Raw genomic sequence first — 19,399 nt, forward strand, 5'->3', positions numbered from 1 at the left:
CCCCCCCCAATTTTCCGCCGCGTGAACGAACGGGAAATCAAGGAAACACGGGATTCCGAAGTAAAGATGGACATGCTATTGTCTCTGGTAGGCTAGAGTACACATGGTTTTAGCCAATTTGGTTGAAACTCTATCTCCAAAATTTCAATATGTTCGGTAATTTAACTTTTATCCTTAGTTATTTTTTGAACGAAAGAAAACTAAATAAACTCACCCTACCAATATGGAAAATTGACAAATCTATGTTATTGTAGTCTGGAGACCTACCTTATGTTTAATGATTGTAGGATAACCGCCTCCATATAATGGTACATATTTAAAAATGAATTATGATAAAGCACCGCCTGTGAGAAAAAATGTATCTTGTGTTAAATTTAATATAAAAACAAAACGTTTCATTTTATTTCAAAGCATGTGTTAGATATGAAGAAATTTTTAAAATTCTTACATCCAGAATTCCCACGTTTCCCGTTGTAACATTAGCATACCTGAAAGCGTAACTGGTAAATATAACATCTATAAAACATGTTGAGAAATAACATTAACACCTCTCCTTGTCGACAGAACTATCAATACCCACTTATTTACCTCAACATGCGACTATTTGCTCTAGAACTATCAACAATTTAACGTTAATACATCTGTCGTATATTAACCCCCACTTAGCAGTTAAGTATTATAAACCTCATACTGTCGATTCTTTGTCAAAATTTAGCAAGCGTTCATAAGCTGACGACACTACCAGTGGCCATGTTCTACCTCTAACAGTATTTAGTTTATAACGAGGAATTATGGTTTTGATGAAACTTACTTGAATTTTGAAAATCCTGTATGTGGAACTATTGGCAAAGAGAAATTTAACGGCATGGTTTCTTATAACCGTTTTTCAACGGGACTCCTTTTGCAATTTCAAGTTTTTCGCCTTCTTTGTCTCCCTGATGAATAACCCAATTTTTTCATTATTTTAATAAACCAATATTAGAAAAGTTAGATAGTTTGAACTGAATGAAAACTAATCAAATTTTCTACGGAAATAAATTCTACTGTTTTTTATCATGGGAAGGACATTACCGTTGGCAGATATTCCATTTAGACGACTATTGTCGTTCGATTGTTTTGTGGAAAATAATATAGGTCAGGTTTCAAGGTCCATTCAGACTACGCTAAAATCTTACGATCAAGTCGGTGAAGTCTTTCTGCTCGTTGCATTAGAATGTGAAAGATTCACTTATTTAGTTTGAAAATGTTCAGGTCGTTGGGGAGTGTAGTACTGGGAAATTCGTGACATTTGGCATTTACGTAAAGGTTCTTTATTATTTTGTCAAAATAACGGACCAGGTTTAATTTTTTTTAAATTTGGTCTTTGGTACAGTCTGTTAAAAAAAGTGCAGGTTTCGCACATATTTCACTATATTTCGAAGACTATTCAAGTTAGTGCTCTGAAATAAAGTGCGTTATAATTGTTTTGCATTTCTGTTTCATATTTTATGTGTTTCACAGTTGTCCTTTGCAAACTTATACAGGAAATTGGATGAGTCAAAATTATCAACTTTTAAAATATTGTATTTTCGCGGTTATAAATGCAGTTTTCGGATTCCTTGGGGTCGATTCATATGTGAAACGTTTTGCAGTATGCACCATGATTAGACTTGATCAATCCACATTTTAAGCATTGTCTCGAAGATGTTTTGGTCGGGTTTTTACTAGGGCGGTTTTTCCATTTCTTCTTCATGCTTGTGCGAATTAACGGCGTGAAATCTTTACATTTCCCATCTTTCCGAGGGCGACCTCTCCGCCTGATCCCTTCGCATTCGCTAGATTTTGGTCTGGTTTCCTGGCTAGGACGATCTTTCGACTTGACCTCTTTGCATTCGCTAGCTTTTGGTAATACTTCTTTGCAAGGACGACCTCTCGGCCTGACCTCTCTAAATTTTTCCGCCTTTGATAACACGAATCTTCTGTGGAAGTGCTTTGCATTCGTTTGGTTTCGGAATTGTTTCTTTTTTGGTGTCATTTTAAAGTTGGACATACAACTGATCTTTTTGGAATCAGAAGATTCCAAAAAGGTCAGTTGTAGATGATTTCGAAGCCTGTGTTATTGATGCGTCCTCTTCCACAGCGGCCTGTTGAAGAGTTGCATTTTCCGATGTAATACCGAGATCAGATGAGACGCATTGTGTTTCTATTCCGAGAGTATCGACCTCAGTGAATCGTTGACGTTTTAAATTGGACACCTCCCATCGTTGAGCGATTTCTCGCTCGCAACAATAACACGGAGCTCTTCTCTTGATTTCTCGCGTTAATCGGGAAGGTCGCGTATCTGACAAACATTTCTCAGTTTTAGCTTTTGGGCGACCTTTCGGTCTAACCCCGCCACATTCGCTAGCTTTTTCTATTATTTTATTGCGAGAGCGACCGCGACCTTTGCTATTATTTTTTTTGCGAGGGCGACCTTTTGGCTAGCTATCTTTTCGAGGGCGACCTTTTGGCTAGCTATCTTTTCGAGGGCGACCGCGAATTCTCGGCCCGACCTCATTGAATTCTTTAACTTTGGTTTTGTTTCATCTTGATCGCAATTTTTCTGAGGAACATCTTCGCATTCGCTTGCTTTTGGTATGGAAACTTTGCTAGTGTCATTATTAATTTTTTTGTTAAGGCTATTTTCAAGTTGAACATTTCCGATCACAAAATAAAGCTTCAGGTGTAGTCTGTTTAGCAGTCTGTATTATTGATGTGTCCTCTTCCACAGAGTTCTGTTTAATAGTTACATTTTCCCTTGTATTACAGAGATGAGTTGAGACCTTTTCTATTATAATTCTGACAGTACGGGCCTCAGTAAAACGTTTCCCTACTAATGACATTTCGCTTTTGTTGTTCTCGTGTAGGGCCCCTTATTTAGTCGGGATTTTTGTACCATCCAGGTCGGGTGGGGTTAAAAATAATAATTAAACATTTTTGCGGGCCGGGTCAGGTAGAGTTTTCATATCGTAAAATTAAAACCGGGTCGGGTTTTTATAATCTTCAATAACAGGGCAAGGTCGGGTCGGGTCGGGATTTTTCTAAAAGTGCGGTCCGACCCGACAATTTAACGTTACCAAAAATTCAACTCAGTCCTCACAAGTTTCGAATGCGGACGTGGGAAAAGATCATTTTGATGTAATTAAGAGGGTGGGTAAAACTTAAGCCTTGCATCTCACTTTTTGGCGCATACGCTGTACACTATTATTAAATTTTTGAAATTCGATTGAGGCATTTGTACAATGGCATCATGTACAAATCTGGAGGGTTTTGAATATTATGTTGGTGAAAGAGTAAAAAATTACACTTGAACAATTCATGGTTTAAAATGTGAGGTCTGAATGTTATATAGTGGTTTCCCAACTTATTATATTTTGAAACTGTCGCTTTAAACTACTTTTATCGAAGTATATAAGAGAACCTTTGTTCTCCAAATAAGACATCGATAGTTACTAACAGACAAAAGCAAGTTCAAAACTCAGATATAATATTCAACGCGAAAAAGCAAAAACTATTAATGAACAGTTTTCCAATCATGGTGTTTTTCCTATTCAAGCAAACATTTTTATCGAGAAAACGATCTGTTTTGTTAAAAATGAGATTTCTAAATCTCTTCGCCAATAAATCCTAAAAATAGTTCAATTCCAAATAGATTATCGAATTTTAACTTTTGTTAAACTTTGATTAAATGAGTGATATATCTTTCAAGTGTCGGTGTCAATTTATTCGCAAATTTTAACAAATGTACTTGTCGAAAGTGTTTCTTCACTTGTAATAAAATCAACGGAGATTATGGTACACTTGTTATACCATACGTTTTTAAGATATGTTCCATAAGTATGACACTACCTATATTTGGTAATGCTATAGGGACTTACAGTTCAAGGTAGTTCGAGAAGGACGAGCGAGAATTGACAACACTCGGGTTTGCAGTCCATCTTCCTATTTAGTCTGTATTAAGGGCTTCGCCTGGTGTCGTTTAACAAGAATCTATGACCTACGTCACTTCATGACAAGCTCTCAGTAACCAGTGATAAACTTATGGAACATATGGTCTTGCAAATGGCGAAGGGACTTCATTTACTTCTAAGCTGTTGCATATGTATAATATCATCATACTTCTGTGAATATTGTTCGACTATGTATATCAGATTCCGAGCACTTGTTAGTGGCACTTTAAAGATACATATAATGCATAGAAAATTACTTTATAAGTAAAAAATCGTTGTAAATAAAGAATAATGCTTTCATCGTTAAAATATCGTATTTCGGTAATTGAATCGAGATGGGCTTTTTGCATTGTGCTTTAAAAGAGAGTTGGCTTTAGGGCTTTTCTTGACAAAGTCAGCTAAGTTCCCCATGAAAGGTTTGCTAAAACGAAGAAACAATGAATATGTTACGAGTCGTTGTCATTAAGGTATTGTAACGCAAAATCTCTTATATATTTGAGAAACTGGCTTGTTTGCTTGACTGCATGTTATATCATGATGTACAGACAAAATTCCTATTCGAGTTTAACGCAAAACTAGGGGAGGGTTTTAGAATTGGTTTGGTTTAGATCCTCAATGCTGAGTCCGAAGAACGCCTGGCATTAAGCCTGTAAACAGCGTCATATTCTAGACGCGAAGGATTAAATCCTGATTAAGCATTGTTTTATGGAAAAATTGTAAAAAAAAATTGGTTTCTTCAAAAAATATCATCATACAGATATTTGAACTGAGTCGCTGAAAAGCAGGGTTCGAAAAAAACTAGGTCACCGGGTTTTATTGGGTTCTTGATGCTTTTTATCTTTAGCAGTTGCGTGTATTGTAGAAATTGTCATTCAAAAGTCACTGCTTAGTTGAAAAAGAGTCCCCTTATTCCCTTCTGATAAAAGTACTAAAGATTGTCATCTTCTCCTGACATATTTAAAGATGCTTTTTAAAAGGGTACTGAATTGTTCATGAAGAATTTGAGAGTAATTCAGATGCTCTTTAATTGTTAGGGACAATTCCAATCATTTCATAAACATTTTTCGTATTTCTTATTATTGCACGATGGCGTTAGTGGTTGATGAGTGAATTTCATTAATTGGCAGTTTTAATTACCGATTTCGTTGATATTGTTTTGTTTGGCAAACTTCATTGCGACGGTTTTAATTACGAAGTTTTTACGCATTGTTGACAGAAGATAATGGACATTTTTAATTTTATTGACAATCAGTGAGTGGTCGGCAGAAAATTAAAGAATGGAAGAAAACGAGTTTGAATTTCTTGGCAACGAGAGATTTTTTAAATACAGGTAAATAAATAAAGGCAAATGTCGAGAGAAAGTTTTCATTTTTATTGAAAGAACCATAAGGTAATAAGATACGTTCCATAAGTTTGACAATGGATACTGAGAGCTTGTCATGAAGCGACGTAGGTGAAATGTCATAGATTCTCGTAAAGCGACGGTCTGGTGAGACGCTGTCAATGGCTTAGTACAGAATAAATAGGACTAAATGAACTGAGAAACCGAGTGTAGTCAATTCTCGCGTCGTTTTCGAACTAGCTCTCAGTTTGTCTCTACTCTCTAGCATTACGAAGTATGGGTAGTGTTTTTCTTATGGAACATATCTAATAAACTCATTAAAGAACGTATAAAGATTGTTTCAAATTGGAACGCCGTATCCATAAAGAAAATACAAGCAATTACCTTTTCTAATAGCACACTACAAGTTAGGCCTGTTTGAGAAGCGGGTTTAAACCCGCACTATATGAATCCGTCACGTGATTCTAGTCGTCCCATAGAATTCCATAACCCTTTGTCGCCTTCTTCACAGAGAAACACAAAGCACTTGCTCCCTTAATAAAATTTTATTTGCTTTTATATCTTCAACGTTGTAATTTTATGAATGTTTACAATTTGAAATATTAACTTAAATGTTCCTTCGAATTAAACTGAAAATATCGAACCTCAACCAACCTCTAATGTTATTATTTATTTTAAAAGTATATAGACATAAAAACAAAAAGTTGAAACTTGCTCGCGCCGTGTAATATGAGAAGTCCTCCATTATCCCACAATAGTGTCAACCCCTCTCTGCGTATGATTACCTACCCAACCGTAGCACCGGGAACAAGTCGTGAATAGGCTCATAAATTACAAGATGCTGGCTCTAGTACCAGAAAATAAAGGGTCTGTAAATAGGTTGGCGGGCCGTTGGTTTTTTTTAAAACAAGTTGGGAAAACCAAATTATTACCTCTCCGAGTCAAGAGGTCTACTACTACAAAGTTATTTACCTAGATATGGAATTATTTCTCTTTTTTGAAGTAAAAATTTACGAAATATTGAAGCAGTATTCCAAGCATAGCGAATATACAGTAAAGCAGACGACATTTTACATCCAATAAGGATAAATCTTCGACACATGGAAATCAGTTAATGGCAAAAAGAACAGGAAATGAAGTCTACGCTTCAGCTGTTTACCCTATATTCTGATAGCTACATTCACAACTGGTTAGCAGTGTAAACACTATCATCTCGTCTCACCTCAACAATATTCTTAGTTTGCCAACATGAGTGTTAACGTTAAATAATACCAAAGCTAAATTGTAGCTAGACGCACTGATAGTCAATGCGCACCTTAAAGAGAATAAAAACTCTGTAGCTTAGCCCTACTAATCTAATTGCCACCATGATCTTTTCTTCTATTATAAAATCTTAACCTGATAATTTAAGAGTGTATTTAACTTTCGGCTCACTCTGAACCGTTGATGCCTCTTCGTTTCAGACACGAAAATCAAAACCCAAAGTTTACTTCACCTCAGGCCTCAATTATTTACTCTATATTTCATTAAGCTTATTGCAAATAATACTAGATATACCCGCCGGAGTCTAGATCTTAGCTTTCTTCATGAAATTACTAAACCAATGATTTTTCTATATACAGATGTAGTATAGCTTAAGTAATATATAAACAGCCATTTCAAATAATAATATTAAAAAAAATCTTTGGAATATCAAAATGAAACAGAGCTTTAAAGCTACAAAAGCACTAAATGCATCATAATTACGAAAAATATTTCATCATATTCACTTTTTATTAAGGATAAAGGGAATATTATGGTTCTGTAGGATTTCTTTACACATCAAAAGAAAACGAACTTCTTACGCAGCGCACTGCGGCACTAGTGTAATAACGGACGGACACACAACAGACAATAACATAGACTGCTTTTTAACTCTTTCCGTATTAATTTTGAATTGAGAAACAAGATTATCTTAAATATTAAAATAAATATAATTAATATTTAATATTTTCTTCGTTAGTTATTCGCCTTATTGAACGTTACATCGTTTTAAAAAAGAACAATTAAACATTCTTGAGAGACTTGACTAATATTGGCGTTTGAAATGAAGCATATGCCGGTTGCTTCGCCTTACTAAAATAGGTAGTATATAAGGGTTTCGAATCGCAGCTATGGATAAGAACAGCGCAACTGCGTGAACCTTTGGTGGAAGCCCCACCTTAGGGAGGCCGGACGTTTCTCGTAACCCTGGCCGATCGCCGCGTATGTCTTAACCTTAAGGATGATGATGGAGTAGAAGCCAGGTGTGCAGACTGGTGTCCATGTGGGATGGACAAAAACAATGACCAGAAGATGGTGGTGTGTAGAAACCAGTGTGTGCAGACTGGTGTCCATGTGGGATGGACAAAGACTAGAAGATGGTGGGGATTAGAAGCCAGTGTTTACAGACTGGTGTCCAAGTGGGATGGACAAAGACTAGAGAATGGTGGTGTGTAGAAGCCAGTGTGTACAGACTGGTGTCCATGTGGCATGGAAAAAGAGCCAAAATGATGGTGGACTATAGAAGCCAGTGGGTAAAGACTGGTGTCCATATGAGATGGACAAATGGCCAGAGGATGGTGGTGTTAGACAGGTAATGGATAATAGCTATGGTAAGTGGAATACAATTTTCCAAATTTCCGGGAACTGTAAATGCGGTCCGGAATTTGGGAAAACGTTTGCTCCGATTTGAAAACTGCGAACGCGGTCCCCTGGGGTGTAAGTGAATAGCAACAGACAGACAGACACACAGACACACAGACTGACTGACAGACAGACAGACACGTCGAAATTAGAACCTCTCCGTGACATACGTCACTCGGAGAGGTAAAAAGTCGTTTTTGTGTAACCGTAAAATTAAAATGTAGGAAGGGAGCCTAACTTCACGATTTACAAAGAAATTAACTTAACTAAGAAGGTGCAAGGTTCCCGTTTAAAGCACTTATTGTCCATGACTGATTTAGAATATAATTACCGGATGATCCATTCGTAGAAGAAATAAAATCCGCAGCAAGTAAGTGGCAGATGATACTTTTGGTTTTTTTGTTAAAACGTGTCTAGACACTTCTAAGACAGGATAGCGAGTGTGTCGCTTTACAATTTGCGGGCTGTTTCGTCCCGCTGGAAAAAGGTTTTTTTTACACTGCAGTGGCGCTTAGGGCACCACTTCTGGGAAAAATTGTATTTACAAAAAATATATGTAGATAACAAATATGGAAGGCAGACGACCGGAAAGGAGATGGGTCAGAACGGTTACAATTGACCTCACAATTCCCCCGGGGTTGAGCAATCTCTCCTTCAAGCAAATGCAGCGGGGGCCTCGAACTCTCGGGGGGGACTGGGAAAACGCCGAAGCGGGGCGGCTCAAAACCAATCACAAGAGAGATCTCACACCAATTATTGGAAGGAGGAGGTGACCTTTTCAAAAAATGAAATTCAACGACCCACCGACAATTTTACAGTCCCTTTAACGTTTGCATCGCCAGCATCATGTACAACTTGCTATAAATCGTCAATAAGCTCTAACCTGATTGGGTAGTTCCTGTAGGCGGTTGAGTGGAGGGTAGTTTGCTTCTCAGTTTACATGTCGTCCACATCCAAAGACACGGAATTGTTAATGAAGTGTACTTTTTACCTCTCCGAGTGGCGTTTGTCACGGAGAGGTTCTAATTTCAACGTGTGTCTGTCTGTCTGTTGTTACACCCCAGGAGACCGCGTTCGCAGTTGGAAAATCGGGGCAAATGTGTTCTCAATTTCCGGACCGGAAATATGGAAAATTGTATTCCACTTACAATGGCCTTTACTCCATTGTCTGTCTAACACCACCATCATCCGGTCCTTTGTCCATCCCACTTGGACATAAGTCTGTACTTACTGGCTTCTAAACACCAGCATCATCTGGTCTTTTGTCCATCCCACTTGGACACCAGTCTGTAATTAATGGCTTCTAAACACCACCATCATCTGGTCTTTTGTCCATCCCACTTGGACACCAATCTGTACTTACTGGCTTCTATACACCACTATAGTCTGGTCTTTTGCCCATCCCACATGGACACCAGTCTGTATATACTGGCTTCTGGTATCAGCGACACTCTTGGCCGTTGGATCAAGTCCATGCTTACCGACCGGGAGGTGACAGCGTCCCTCTCTGGGGGTGACCACCAGCATGGGCTGCCCTCAGGGTGGAGTTCTCTCCCCTGTTGTGGAGCCTGGTGGTGGAAGAGCTCCTGGGGTTGCTCGAGGGTGTAGGGGACTGCCGGTGCTTTTGGTATGAGGACGATGTGGCGATAGTAATTACCGGGAAATTCCCGGCTACTACCGCCACGCTTATGAGCTCTGATCTCTCTAACGTAGAGCAATAGTGCCGGGTGGTTAACCTCACTGTTAATCCGGGCAAAACTGCCCTTGTTCCTATTACGAGGAAGAATACTAAAGACCTATTCAATGATATCTCCTTTTTTGGTCAGGTCCTTACAAAGTCCTCCGAGGTGAAATACCTGGGGGTGACTTTCGATTGCAAACTTACATGGAAGCCGCACCTTGATCCCCAAAATGCTTTTCTGGAGAACCAGGAGCTCTGTCGGCAAGACTAGGGGCCTCAACCCCAAGGCCTTACACTGGCTTTACACTGGGATCATTAGACCCATAATATCCTACGGAGCACTTGTCTGGTGGACGAGGGTCGGGCTCAAGACGGTGCAGGCTGACCTGCGCAAGCTTCAAAGGCTGGGCTGCATTGGTATCACGGGGGCCAACAGATCGACCCCGACTGCTTCCCTGGAGATACTCCTTGACATGCTTCCTCTTCATCTCTTCGTTGAGGAGGAGGCTGCCAGGGGGCCTACAGGCACTACAATAACGGATGCTGGGTACCCAGACTTTGGGATCACAGCCATACTAAGCTCTTCCGGGAGTATGTATGCTGCACTTGAGCCATCGCTGACGATGTGCTCTGACAAAACCGTTACCAGTTTTGATTTTACAAAGCCTTTCTGCATCCACTTTCCCAGTCGAGCCCAGTCTACTCACCCGCTGCCTCTTGGTACCGGGAGTGAAACTATTTGATTCACCGATGGCTCTAAGACTGATTCCGACGCTGGTGCCTGCTACTACTGCCAAAACCACAAGGGTCGGTTTTTCAGAGAGTCTGGGCACCTACACAAGTGTGTTCCAGGTGGAAATCGCCACGATCTGTTATTGCGCGGACTACTGCATCAATAAAGGGTATACCGGACGGACTATGAGAATTTACTATGACAGTCAGGCCGCCTTGAAAGCGCTGAACCAGTGTCAGATCACTTCTCAACAGGTGTGCAGTTGCCTTGATCTGCTTCCGCGACTGGCGTCCCGCAACAGGATCCAGTTGTACTGGGTACCGGGGCATAGCGGATATCATGGCAATGAGCAAGCCGACAGGTTTGCTAAAAGGGGGGCGGAGGCCAAGTTCTTGGGACCGGCGCCGGTCGTTCCCATCCCCTACGGGTACGCTAGACGAAGCCTGCAAGACAGATTGGCTGTCATACAAAATCAGCTCTGGCATAATATGGAGGGCCAGAGACAGACAAAACTGTTTATCAATGGTTTTCCTAAAGAGACACCTCCATCTGATGGGTCTTGCTGAAAATATATAATATTAATTATATTTATTTTAGTATTTAAGATAAATTTGTTCTCTACTCAAAATTAATACGGAAAGAGTTATACAGCAGTTTTTCTGTGTGTCCGTCAGTTGTTACACTAGTGCTCTGCGTTAGCAGTTAGCCTTGCGTTGATGTGTAAAGAAATCCCAGAGAACTTTAATATTCTCTTTTTCCATAATATAAAGTGAATATCTGGAAATATTTTTCGTAATTACGATGCCTTTAGTAGTTTTGTAGCTATAAAGCTCTGTTTCATTTTGATTTCGACGTGTCTGTGTCTGTCTGTCTGTCTGTCCGTTGTTACACCCACGTGACCGCGTTCGCAGTTTCCAAATCGGAGCAAACGTGTATTTAATTTCCAGACCGCATTTACAGTCCCGGAAATTGTATTCCACTTACAGGCTATTACTCCATTGCCTGTCTAACAACTCTGTTCATTTGTCCACCCCACATGGTCACCAGTCTGTACTTACTGGCTTCTAAACACCACCACCTTCTCGTCTTTGTCCATTCCACATGGACACCAGTCTGTACACCTGGCTTCTAACACCACCATCTTCTGGTCTTTGTTTATGTCCATCCCTCATGGACACCAGTCTGTACAACTGGCTTCTAACACCACCATCTTCTGGTCTTTGTTTTTGTCCATCCCACATGGACACCAGTCTGTACACCTGGCTTCTAACACCACCATCACCCTTAAGGTTAAGACATACGCGGCGATCGGCTAGGGTTACGAGAAACGTCTAGCCTTCCAAAGGAGGGGTCTTCCTCCAAGGTTCACGCAATTGCGATGTTCTTATCTACAGTTGCGATTCGAATTCTTTATATACTACCTATTTGGGTAAGGCGAAACAACAGTCATATCCTTCAATTCAAAGGTCAATATTAGTCAAGTCTCTCAAGGTTGTTTAATTATTCTTTTATAAAACGATGTAACGCTCAATAAGGCGAACAACTAACGAAGAAAATATTAAATATTAATTATATTTATTTTTATATTTAAGATAATCTCTTTTCTCAATTCAAAATTAATACGGAAAGAGTTAAAAAGCAGTCCATTTTTTTGTCTGTGTGTGTCTGTCCGTTGTCACACTAGTGCGCCGAGTTAGCAGTTCGCTTTGTTTTGATGTGTTAAGAAATCCTACAGAACCTTAATATTCACTTTTTGCATAATATAAAGTGAATATGTGGAAATCGTTTTCGTAATTACGATGCATTTAGTACTTTTGTAGCTTTAAAGCTCTGTTTCATTTTGATATTCCAACGATGTTTTTTAATATTATTATTTGAAATTTCTGTTTATATATTACTTAAGCTATAATACATCTGTATATAGAATAATCCATGGTTTAGTTATTTCAAGAAGAAAGCTAAGGCCTGGATTCTGTCGGGTAAATCAAGTTTGATCCGCAATAGGCTTAGTGAACCAAAGAGTAAATAATTGAGACCTCAGGTGGAGTAAACTTTGGGTTTTGATTATCGTGTCTGTAATGAAGGGACATTAACGGTTAAGAGTGAGCCGAAGGTTAAATTCACGTTTAAATAATCAGATTTAGATTTTATAATAGAAGAAAGCATCATGGTAGCAATTAGATCAGTGAAAGGGCTAATCGTTATCGGGTTAGTGGTATGCATCAGAGAATAAAATTTAACATAGAACTTATATATTCCTTGTAAGTAATGATTTGAAACCTAGGATTAGCGGATGATTATATATTTTGACAATGTAGAGAAAATTATTCATTGACTTAAGCATCGTTAGACAAAACAAAGCGAAAAAATGTTGCTCTAGTATTTCTTTATTGAGTCGTATACTAGTATTTCTTTATTGAGTCGTATACTAGTCTTTTCCCCGACTCGGAGAGGTAATATTTTGGTTTTCCCAACTTGTTAATATTATTATTTGAAATGGCTATACTACATCTTATATAGAATAATCCTTGCTTTAGTGATTACAAGAAGAACGCTAAGGCTTAGACTCTGTCGGTTAAAGAATGTTATCCGTAAGAGGCCAATTGAACCAAAGAGCTCAGTAAACAATTGAGGCCCGAGGTGAAATAAACTATGGGTTTTTATTTTCGTGTCTGTAATGAAGAGACATTAACGGTTCAGAGTGAGCCGAAAGTTAAAATACAGGTCCAAATAATAAGGTTCAGATTTTACAATAGAAGAAAGCATCATGGTGGCAATTAGATTACGAAGGGCTAATCGTAATCGGGTTGTAGCTGCGGAGTTTTCATTCTTTTTATGGTGCGCAATGACTTTCATTGCGTCTAACCACAAGTCAGCTTTTGTGATATATGGAACTTTAATGTTGGCAAACTAAGAATATTGTTGAGGTAGAACGAGACAATTGTGTTTATACTGCAAACCAGTTTTGAATGAGAATATAGGGTTAACAGTTGAGGCGTAGACAATTGGGCCTTTTCAAACAGATGAAGGTTATATCTTTCACAAAGTTATACACTTCATTTCCTGTTTTTTCCCATTGGCTGATTTCCATGTGTCCAAGACATACCTTTATTGGATGTAAAATGTCGACTGCTTTACTGTATATTCGCTGTGCTTGAAATACTGCTTCAATAATTCGTAAAATTTTACTTCAAAAAAGAGAAATAATTCTATATCTAGGTTAATAAGTTTAATGTAGTAGTCCTCCTCTTGACTCAGAGAGGTAATATTTTGTTTTTTCCAACTTGCTGTTTTTATATCTATACACTTTTGCTTCTTTGAACAAAGTGTCAATTATTATAGGTATGCCAATGAGACTCCCATAAATTATACGACAATTACGGTGAGTTCATCAGTATTTGGAGGCAGATCAAATTGATTTATTAAATCAAGACTGTATTATACTTTAATTTCTTGTCAGGAAACGTGGGAGCTGGCGAATCAAGTGACGCGGTACGAAAGCACAGCGGATTATTTAAAAAGATCCTTCAACATAAAGTAATCTTCATTGAACTTGAAATTAGATTTTATTGTTGGCCGAGAGAGAATGAATTGTTTCAATTCACTAGTTTTGCGCAAATGCACAAGAATGAAATTAATAAGTTGAGGCATGGAAACACTCAATGTAAATTATCATATATCAGAAATTAGTGTTTATAAAATTCGTTTGCAGACGATTGTAATTCTCACTCGCTCGGTCAACTCAGTGAGCACGAATGAGAAGGAGAGTGGAAGATAAAAGGGGGAAGGTAACTATAACGGCACAGCCCGATATCTCTCTAACGCGCACCTACCTCGGAGCCAGAGGTCACATGATCCGTTAAGAAACCAAACTTCTCTGGTTTGTTTCCCTCTGTTGCGGCGATTGCCCATGTACGAAACTCTGATACCGAGCCATAACCACAGCGCGATATCGGTTTGAAAGCGAGGCTGACGGAGAAAGAGTCTCCTTCTCATACCTCTTCACTGCTCAAACGTATTGTCATCTTTTCTGATAAATTATTTATCAGATGCGAATGACTAACTTATGACCACTTTTGCACTAATTTTAAACTTCATTTTGTCCATTACTTCCAGGGCAGTATTCGAAGGCAATAAATTTGATTTTTATGAGCTTATAAAATTTTATTCTGAACCTAAATTAGCAAACGTGAGTAACGTTTCTGCTAATATGGTAGTAGCGAAGTGCAAATAAGCTCTACATAAGTTTTCTCCGGGGTTTAGAATGTTCACTGTGTAATGTTTCCCACACCGTTGTCATTTTTTGATGGCCGACAGGAATATTTCATTCCGTCTTTGCCCTTTGGAAGTTCGAAGACGATTATCGTATCCGCCGCCCCGAAGAGAGTCTTGATAACTTCGTCATCCTTCTTAAATATGGACACTAAGGTAATTTTCGCTCAGTTACAGTCTCAATCATGGGTTCGTTTTTGGTTTAATTATAGGTGGCGATTTTAACGGCATTAACCGTCATCCTACTGTCGTTTTTGCTCGTCGTTCATTCGATAGTAATGAACAAATACAAATCTTTGTCCAACACGAATTTTCTCAAAAAAGTGGCTCGAGAGGCCCTGCAATACGTCTGGGAAAACACGTCGCTCCTGTGTGCTGAACGTAAGAAAATTGTTTCTACTATTCGCAATTTTACTTTGGGTATGGGGTGAAAAACTGAAAACAATATTGATCGTTGCGCGAGCCTGCTTTATAAGAGGATCCAAGGAGGATGTATAAGAGGGGAGACTCGTTCTGGAAAGGGGAGGTGAAAAACCCAGGAAGATACCGTATGCAGTGGAGAGCAACTTCGACGTGCTAGCCGTTGGTAAAGGCGCGCGTCACGTGGTCGTTGTTGGAAACGAGAGATATTCAAAACTATAAACAAACTCATGATGTTAGAGTAAAGAGGCTTGAACGCAGGCGCGAGAACATACGCGCTCTTGCCGCGAGGCCCGAGGGGGTAGCGGTAGCCATCGTAACTGGGGACCGGCACAATACCGTTTTAGGAACGGGGGACTACTTTGTGCATTTTGTCTCACTCCGAGTCTCCCCTCTTATACACTCTCCTTGATGGATCTTACTTCACAGAGGGGACTGGTGGGCTCTTAGACAGTTTTTTGCATTTGGAAAAATTACATAATTGGTTAACTTTTTTACAGCGATTTCCAGCATTTTGCCCCACATTACTTCTCGTCTGTTAACTTTGTCGTGGCTTATCGGAGTGACTTTCATCCTGTTTTTCTTGGGTTGTTACTTGTGTACCGAGTTAACGGCGGAAAGTTACAATTGCATCGACACCCTCTCGGACTTGATCAAATCGGGAATTCCACCTATAATGATCGAACGCAGCGGAACTTTCGAATATCTTCAGATTTTGGTAAATAACCTTTTTCGCAATAACTTTCGATTGGTCTGATGCCTTCGGTACGTATCAGCGCGGTGTATCGTGTAAAATCAGTTCTATGAAAAGCAGTTCCTGAAATGTCAATCGCGATTCGATAATAACAGCGGAGTTGTTCAAAACTGCTGTTTTAGAAATTGCGGCTGCTTTTTTGGGAATAGCAGCTTTTAGCTTGAGTTTAAACAATTCTTAACCCCACCGTTTATTTTACCTTCCCATCTAGGCTGCTAAGGATTCAGCTGTTCAGGAATGGCTCGACGCGCTCGATCAGGAGAATATTTTCAAAAGTCTAATGGATTTTCTGATGCTTGATGGATACCTGCCGATAATTTCTGGTGAAAGAGCTCTGATCATAACGGACATCCACCTGACTTGGCTCTTGGGAGAGGTCTTGACTGCTGATTCTGAGACTAAAGAGATCTTCGCGGAAGGACTTTACTTTTCTCAACAAGAATTTGGCTTCGACTACTTAAACATCGTTTACAATACATCTTGGATAAGAAGCAGTCCGCGAATACATGAGTACGGCCAAACTATGTCAGTATGATCTTTATCAGAGAGTGAACGGAGTTTGAAAAATGTTTTATTGCAGAATGGGACCAATATTCGAAACGCAAGTGTACAACTATCTGGATTTTGTTTTCCATCACCCCATTGAATACATCACGTGGAAGAGACCGTTGAAAAGCTCAGCCGACTTGGACCTCAGAAGCGTCATCGCTCCTTTCTACTTGTTTTTTATGCTGATGTCCGTTTCAGTAGCCATTGCCATTACTGAGATTTTCTTCAACCACGTCTCTTAAGCGCCTAAATTAATACACGTCCTGTTTGTGTCGCACTATTACAATTGAAATATAAGTAAATTCCTTGAAGTAAGAGTAGCGTAGTTTGTAAGTTTCATTCTTTTTTCCTTATGTAGAAAAGATATTTTAACTAATAATAATCGTTTGATTTACAACAGAATAGTATGCCTAATTAGAGCCGGAGTATGTGGCTTTAATATGGGTCTTGACCATCTTGTTATTTAATCTCTGCAGATAACGCGATATTGCATTACCCAAACTGTTGCGATTTTTATTTTATATAAATTTTAAACAATTATCGCCTAGATGCAAAATACTCGAAGAATAAGACTTGGTATTTTTTGTGTAACCTTAAGAATAAACTCTAGCTGTAATGTACGTTTCTAAGTATCACGGTTCGGTTAACTAGTTTAAAACAACAGTTACTTAAAAATTTATTGTATACGCTAATTTAAACCAGTTCCTTGAAAAATATTGAATGCAGTTTAACGCGTGCCAACAAGCTCGCAATAGCCAAGAAACTTCATCGGAAAGGACTATTTCACTGATATTTAGATATAAGGTGGTCTGTTGCAGAATAAATCAGAAGGGGATAATACAAGAAGAATGACACTCTGTATCCTCTTAATACTTTAGTAATGTACCATCATTCTTCCCAGGCTCATGTCCTTTTTGTTTGCTTTCCCGTTCATCAAACTTCAGATGGGCATCGCACCGTAAGAAGAAGTCTATAATTGTTTGGCACTAAATCCCCAGCAATCATCCCACAAACCTCGTCTTGGGGTGGGACAAAAATCCATAAGCGCATGCGTCTTGACAAATAGTTAAACGATAATAGAGTTATGACGAGGGGACTATTTATCGCGTATGTGACTCGGTTTAGTAACCTTGCTCCAAATGTTAATCTGATATTGGGAAGAATGACGTTACAATTACCCCGCTATGTGGTACACTTCCCCTCAAAAAGAGAATTATTATATACTTCTGATAAAATGCATTTAATTTTTGCATACGCTGAATTCACCATGCAGAACGCATTGCTCTGAAAACACTCATTTACTTTGAAGATTAAATGTAGTTCTACACAAATCTGGGAAATGATAAATATACCGCAATACACTTCCAATCCAAATATAAATACAGCCACAAGAATAATGCTAATTTTAATTTTGAAAAACATTGCATAATATATATTAAGGATGATGCAGATACTAGTGTTTTGTAATTCATAAGGTTGTAAATGTCGATGATGTACCTATATTGCATATTATTTGTACGGAAAATGGTTTGTTGCCATAGCAAAGGAGTTTATTTACCGTATTGGTACATTGTCCCCATTTTCATAAATGGAAATTTAAGAAATTACAAAACACTAATGCATAGTAAGTTAAATTGCGCTACTCTGAACAGCATCAATCCCACTGTTTAATGTAAGCGATAATCAAATTCCTATACATATTTTCATATCGATTCCACAAGTTAAATTGCGCAAATGTGTTGTTACCCGCTACTGCATGTTGCTGTATTAATTGCACAGCATCAATCGCACTGTTTAAACTGTGATAAAAACTGTGTGTACAAATCTCAGAGTCATTTGGCGGTGGCTGCCTGAGTCACATTGTCTCCTTTAACTTTGCAAGTATGATGTACACGCATCGAAATCCAACGTTGGTTCCGTTTTAATTTGAATAGGATCAATCGTTTCGTTTGAAATTTGTAAATAAGACGTTCTCGCGTCATCATTCCATTCGGGTTCTGTTTTGACTTTAATGTACCCATTAATCAAATTGCTAGAGTTTTGTAAAGCTTTCATTGTCTCATCTCCATTCCAGATTTGTGCATAAACTGCGTTGTAATTCGACGGTGGTTCCGTTTCAATTTGAATAGCCTCAAAAGATTCGTTTGAGCTTTGTAAATATGACGTATTCTCGTGATTATTAGCTTCGGGTTCCTTTTTTATTTGAATGTAGGCACTAATCAAATCACTTGAGTTTTTTGGAAATTGCGTTTCATCTTTAATGAACAATTGTGCACAACCTGTATCGTAATTCGACGGTGGTTCCGTTTTAATTTCAATAGCATCAATAGTTTCGTTGGAACATTGCATATATGACGTTATCTCGTCGTCATTCGATTCGGTTTCCTTTTTTATGTTAATGTGGGCACTAATAAAATTGCTGGAGTTTTGTGGAAATAGCGTTTCATCTTTAATGAACAATTGTGCACAATCTGTATCGTAATTCAAAAGTGGTTGCGGTTTAATTTGAACAGCAATAATCGCACCATTTGAACTTTGTAAGAATGGTGACATCGCGTCATCACCCGATGCTGGAACTTTTTCCGACACATTTTCATAACCTGTTCCACATTCATATTCACCAGAGCATTTTAGAAATGGCGTACTGGTCTCGTTGTTCACCGTTGTTTCCTGTGTAATGGTAACAGAGCCAATTCCGCCACTTCCTTCGTGAATATCAGGGGCAATAGAATTTTCTCGATGTTCATCATGACTTGAGTTAACAACATTTTTAACACTTTCCGTGATTAAGGTACCACAAGCAGAATCCTTATTTGGGAATGCTGTCGTAGGAGACTTTTCAGTAGGATTTCTCTGGCATGCCAAACAGTATATACCATGATTAGATTTGAAAAATCCACATTTTAAGCATTGTCTCGAAGATGTTTTTATCGGGTTCGCTTTTGTTTGTACATAATCATCTGGATAGTATCTTTTTATCTTCTTCCTAGATGCCCTGGTGGATTTGTCGGTATTT

The 19,399-nt window shown here is 38.7% G+C and overlaps 1 protein-coding gene across 1 annotated transcript; it reads left to right on the top strand.

The window, feature by feature from the left end:
- Positions 1-15,570: 15,570 nt before the first annotated feature.
- Positions 15,571-17,929, top strand: LOC149647044 (uncharacterized). The gene is made up of 3 exons (XM_089849919.1): positions 15,571-15,798; positions 16,046-16,359; positions 16,415-17,929. The coding sequence occupies exons 1-3, from the start codon at positions 15,757-15,759 to the stop codon at positions 16,623-16,625; spliced, it is 567 nt and encodes a 188-aa protein (XP_089706045.1). The 5' UTR covers positions 15,571-15,756; the 3' UTR covers positions 16,626-17,929.
- Positions 17,930-19,399: the final 1,470 nt, after the last annotated feature.

Source organism: Phalangium opilio, unplaced genomic scaffold (assembly GCF_054372755.1).
Source record: "Phalangium opilio isolate 3A_F unplaced genomic scaffold, DU_Popi_V2 ptg000089l_1, whole genome shotgun sequence".
Lineage (NCBI taxonomy): Eukaryota > Metazoa > Arthropoda > Arachnida > Opiliones > Phalangiidae > Phalangium > Phalangium opilio.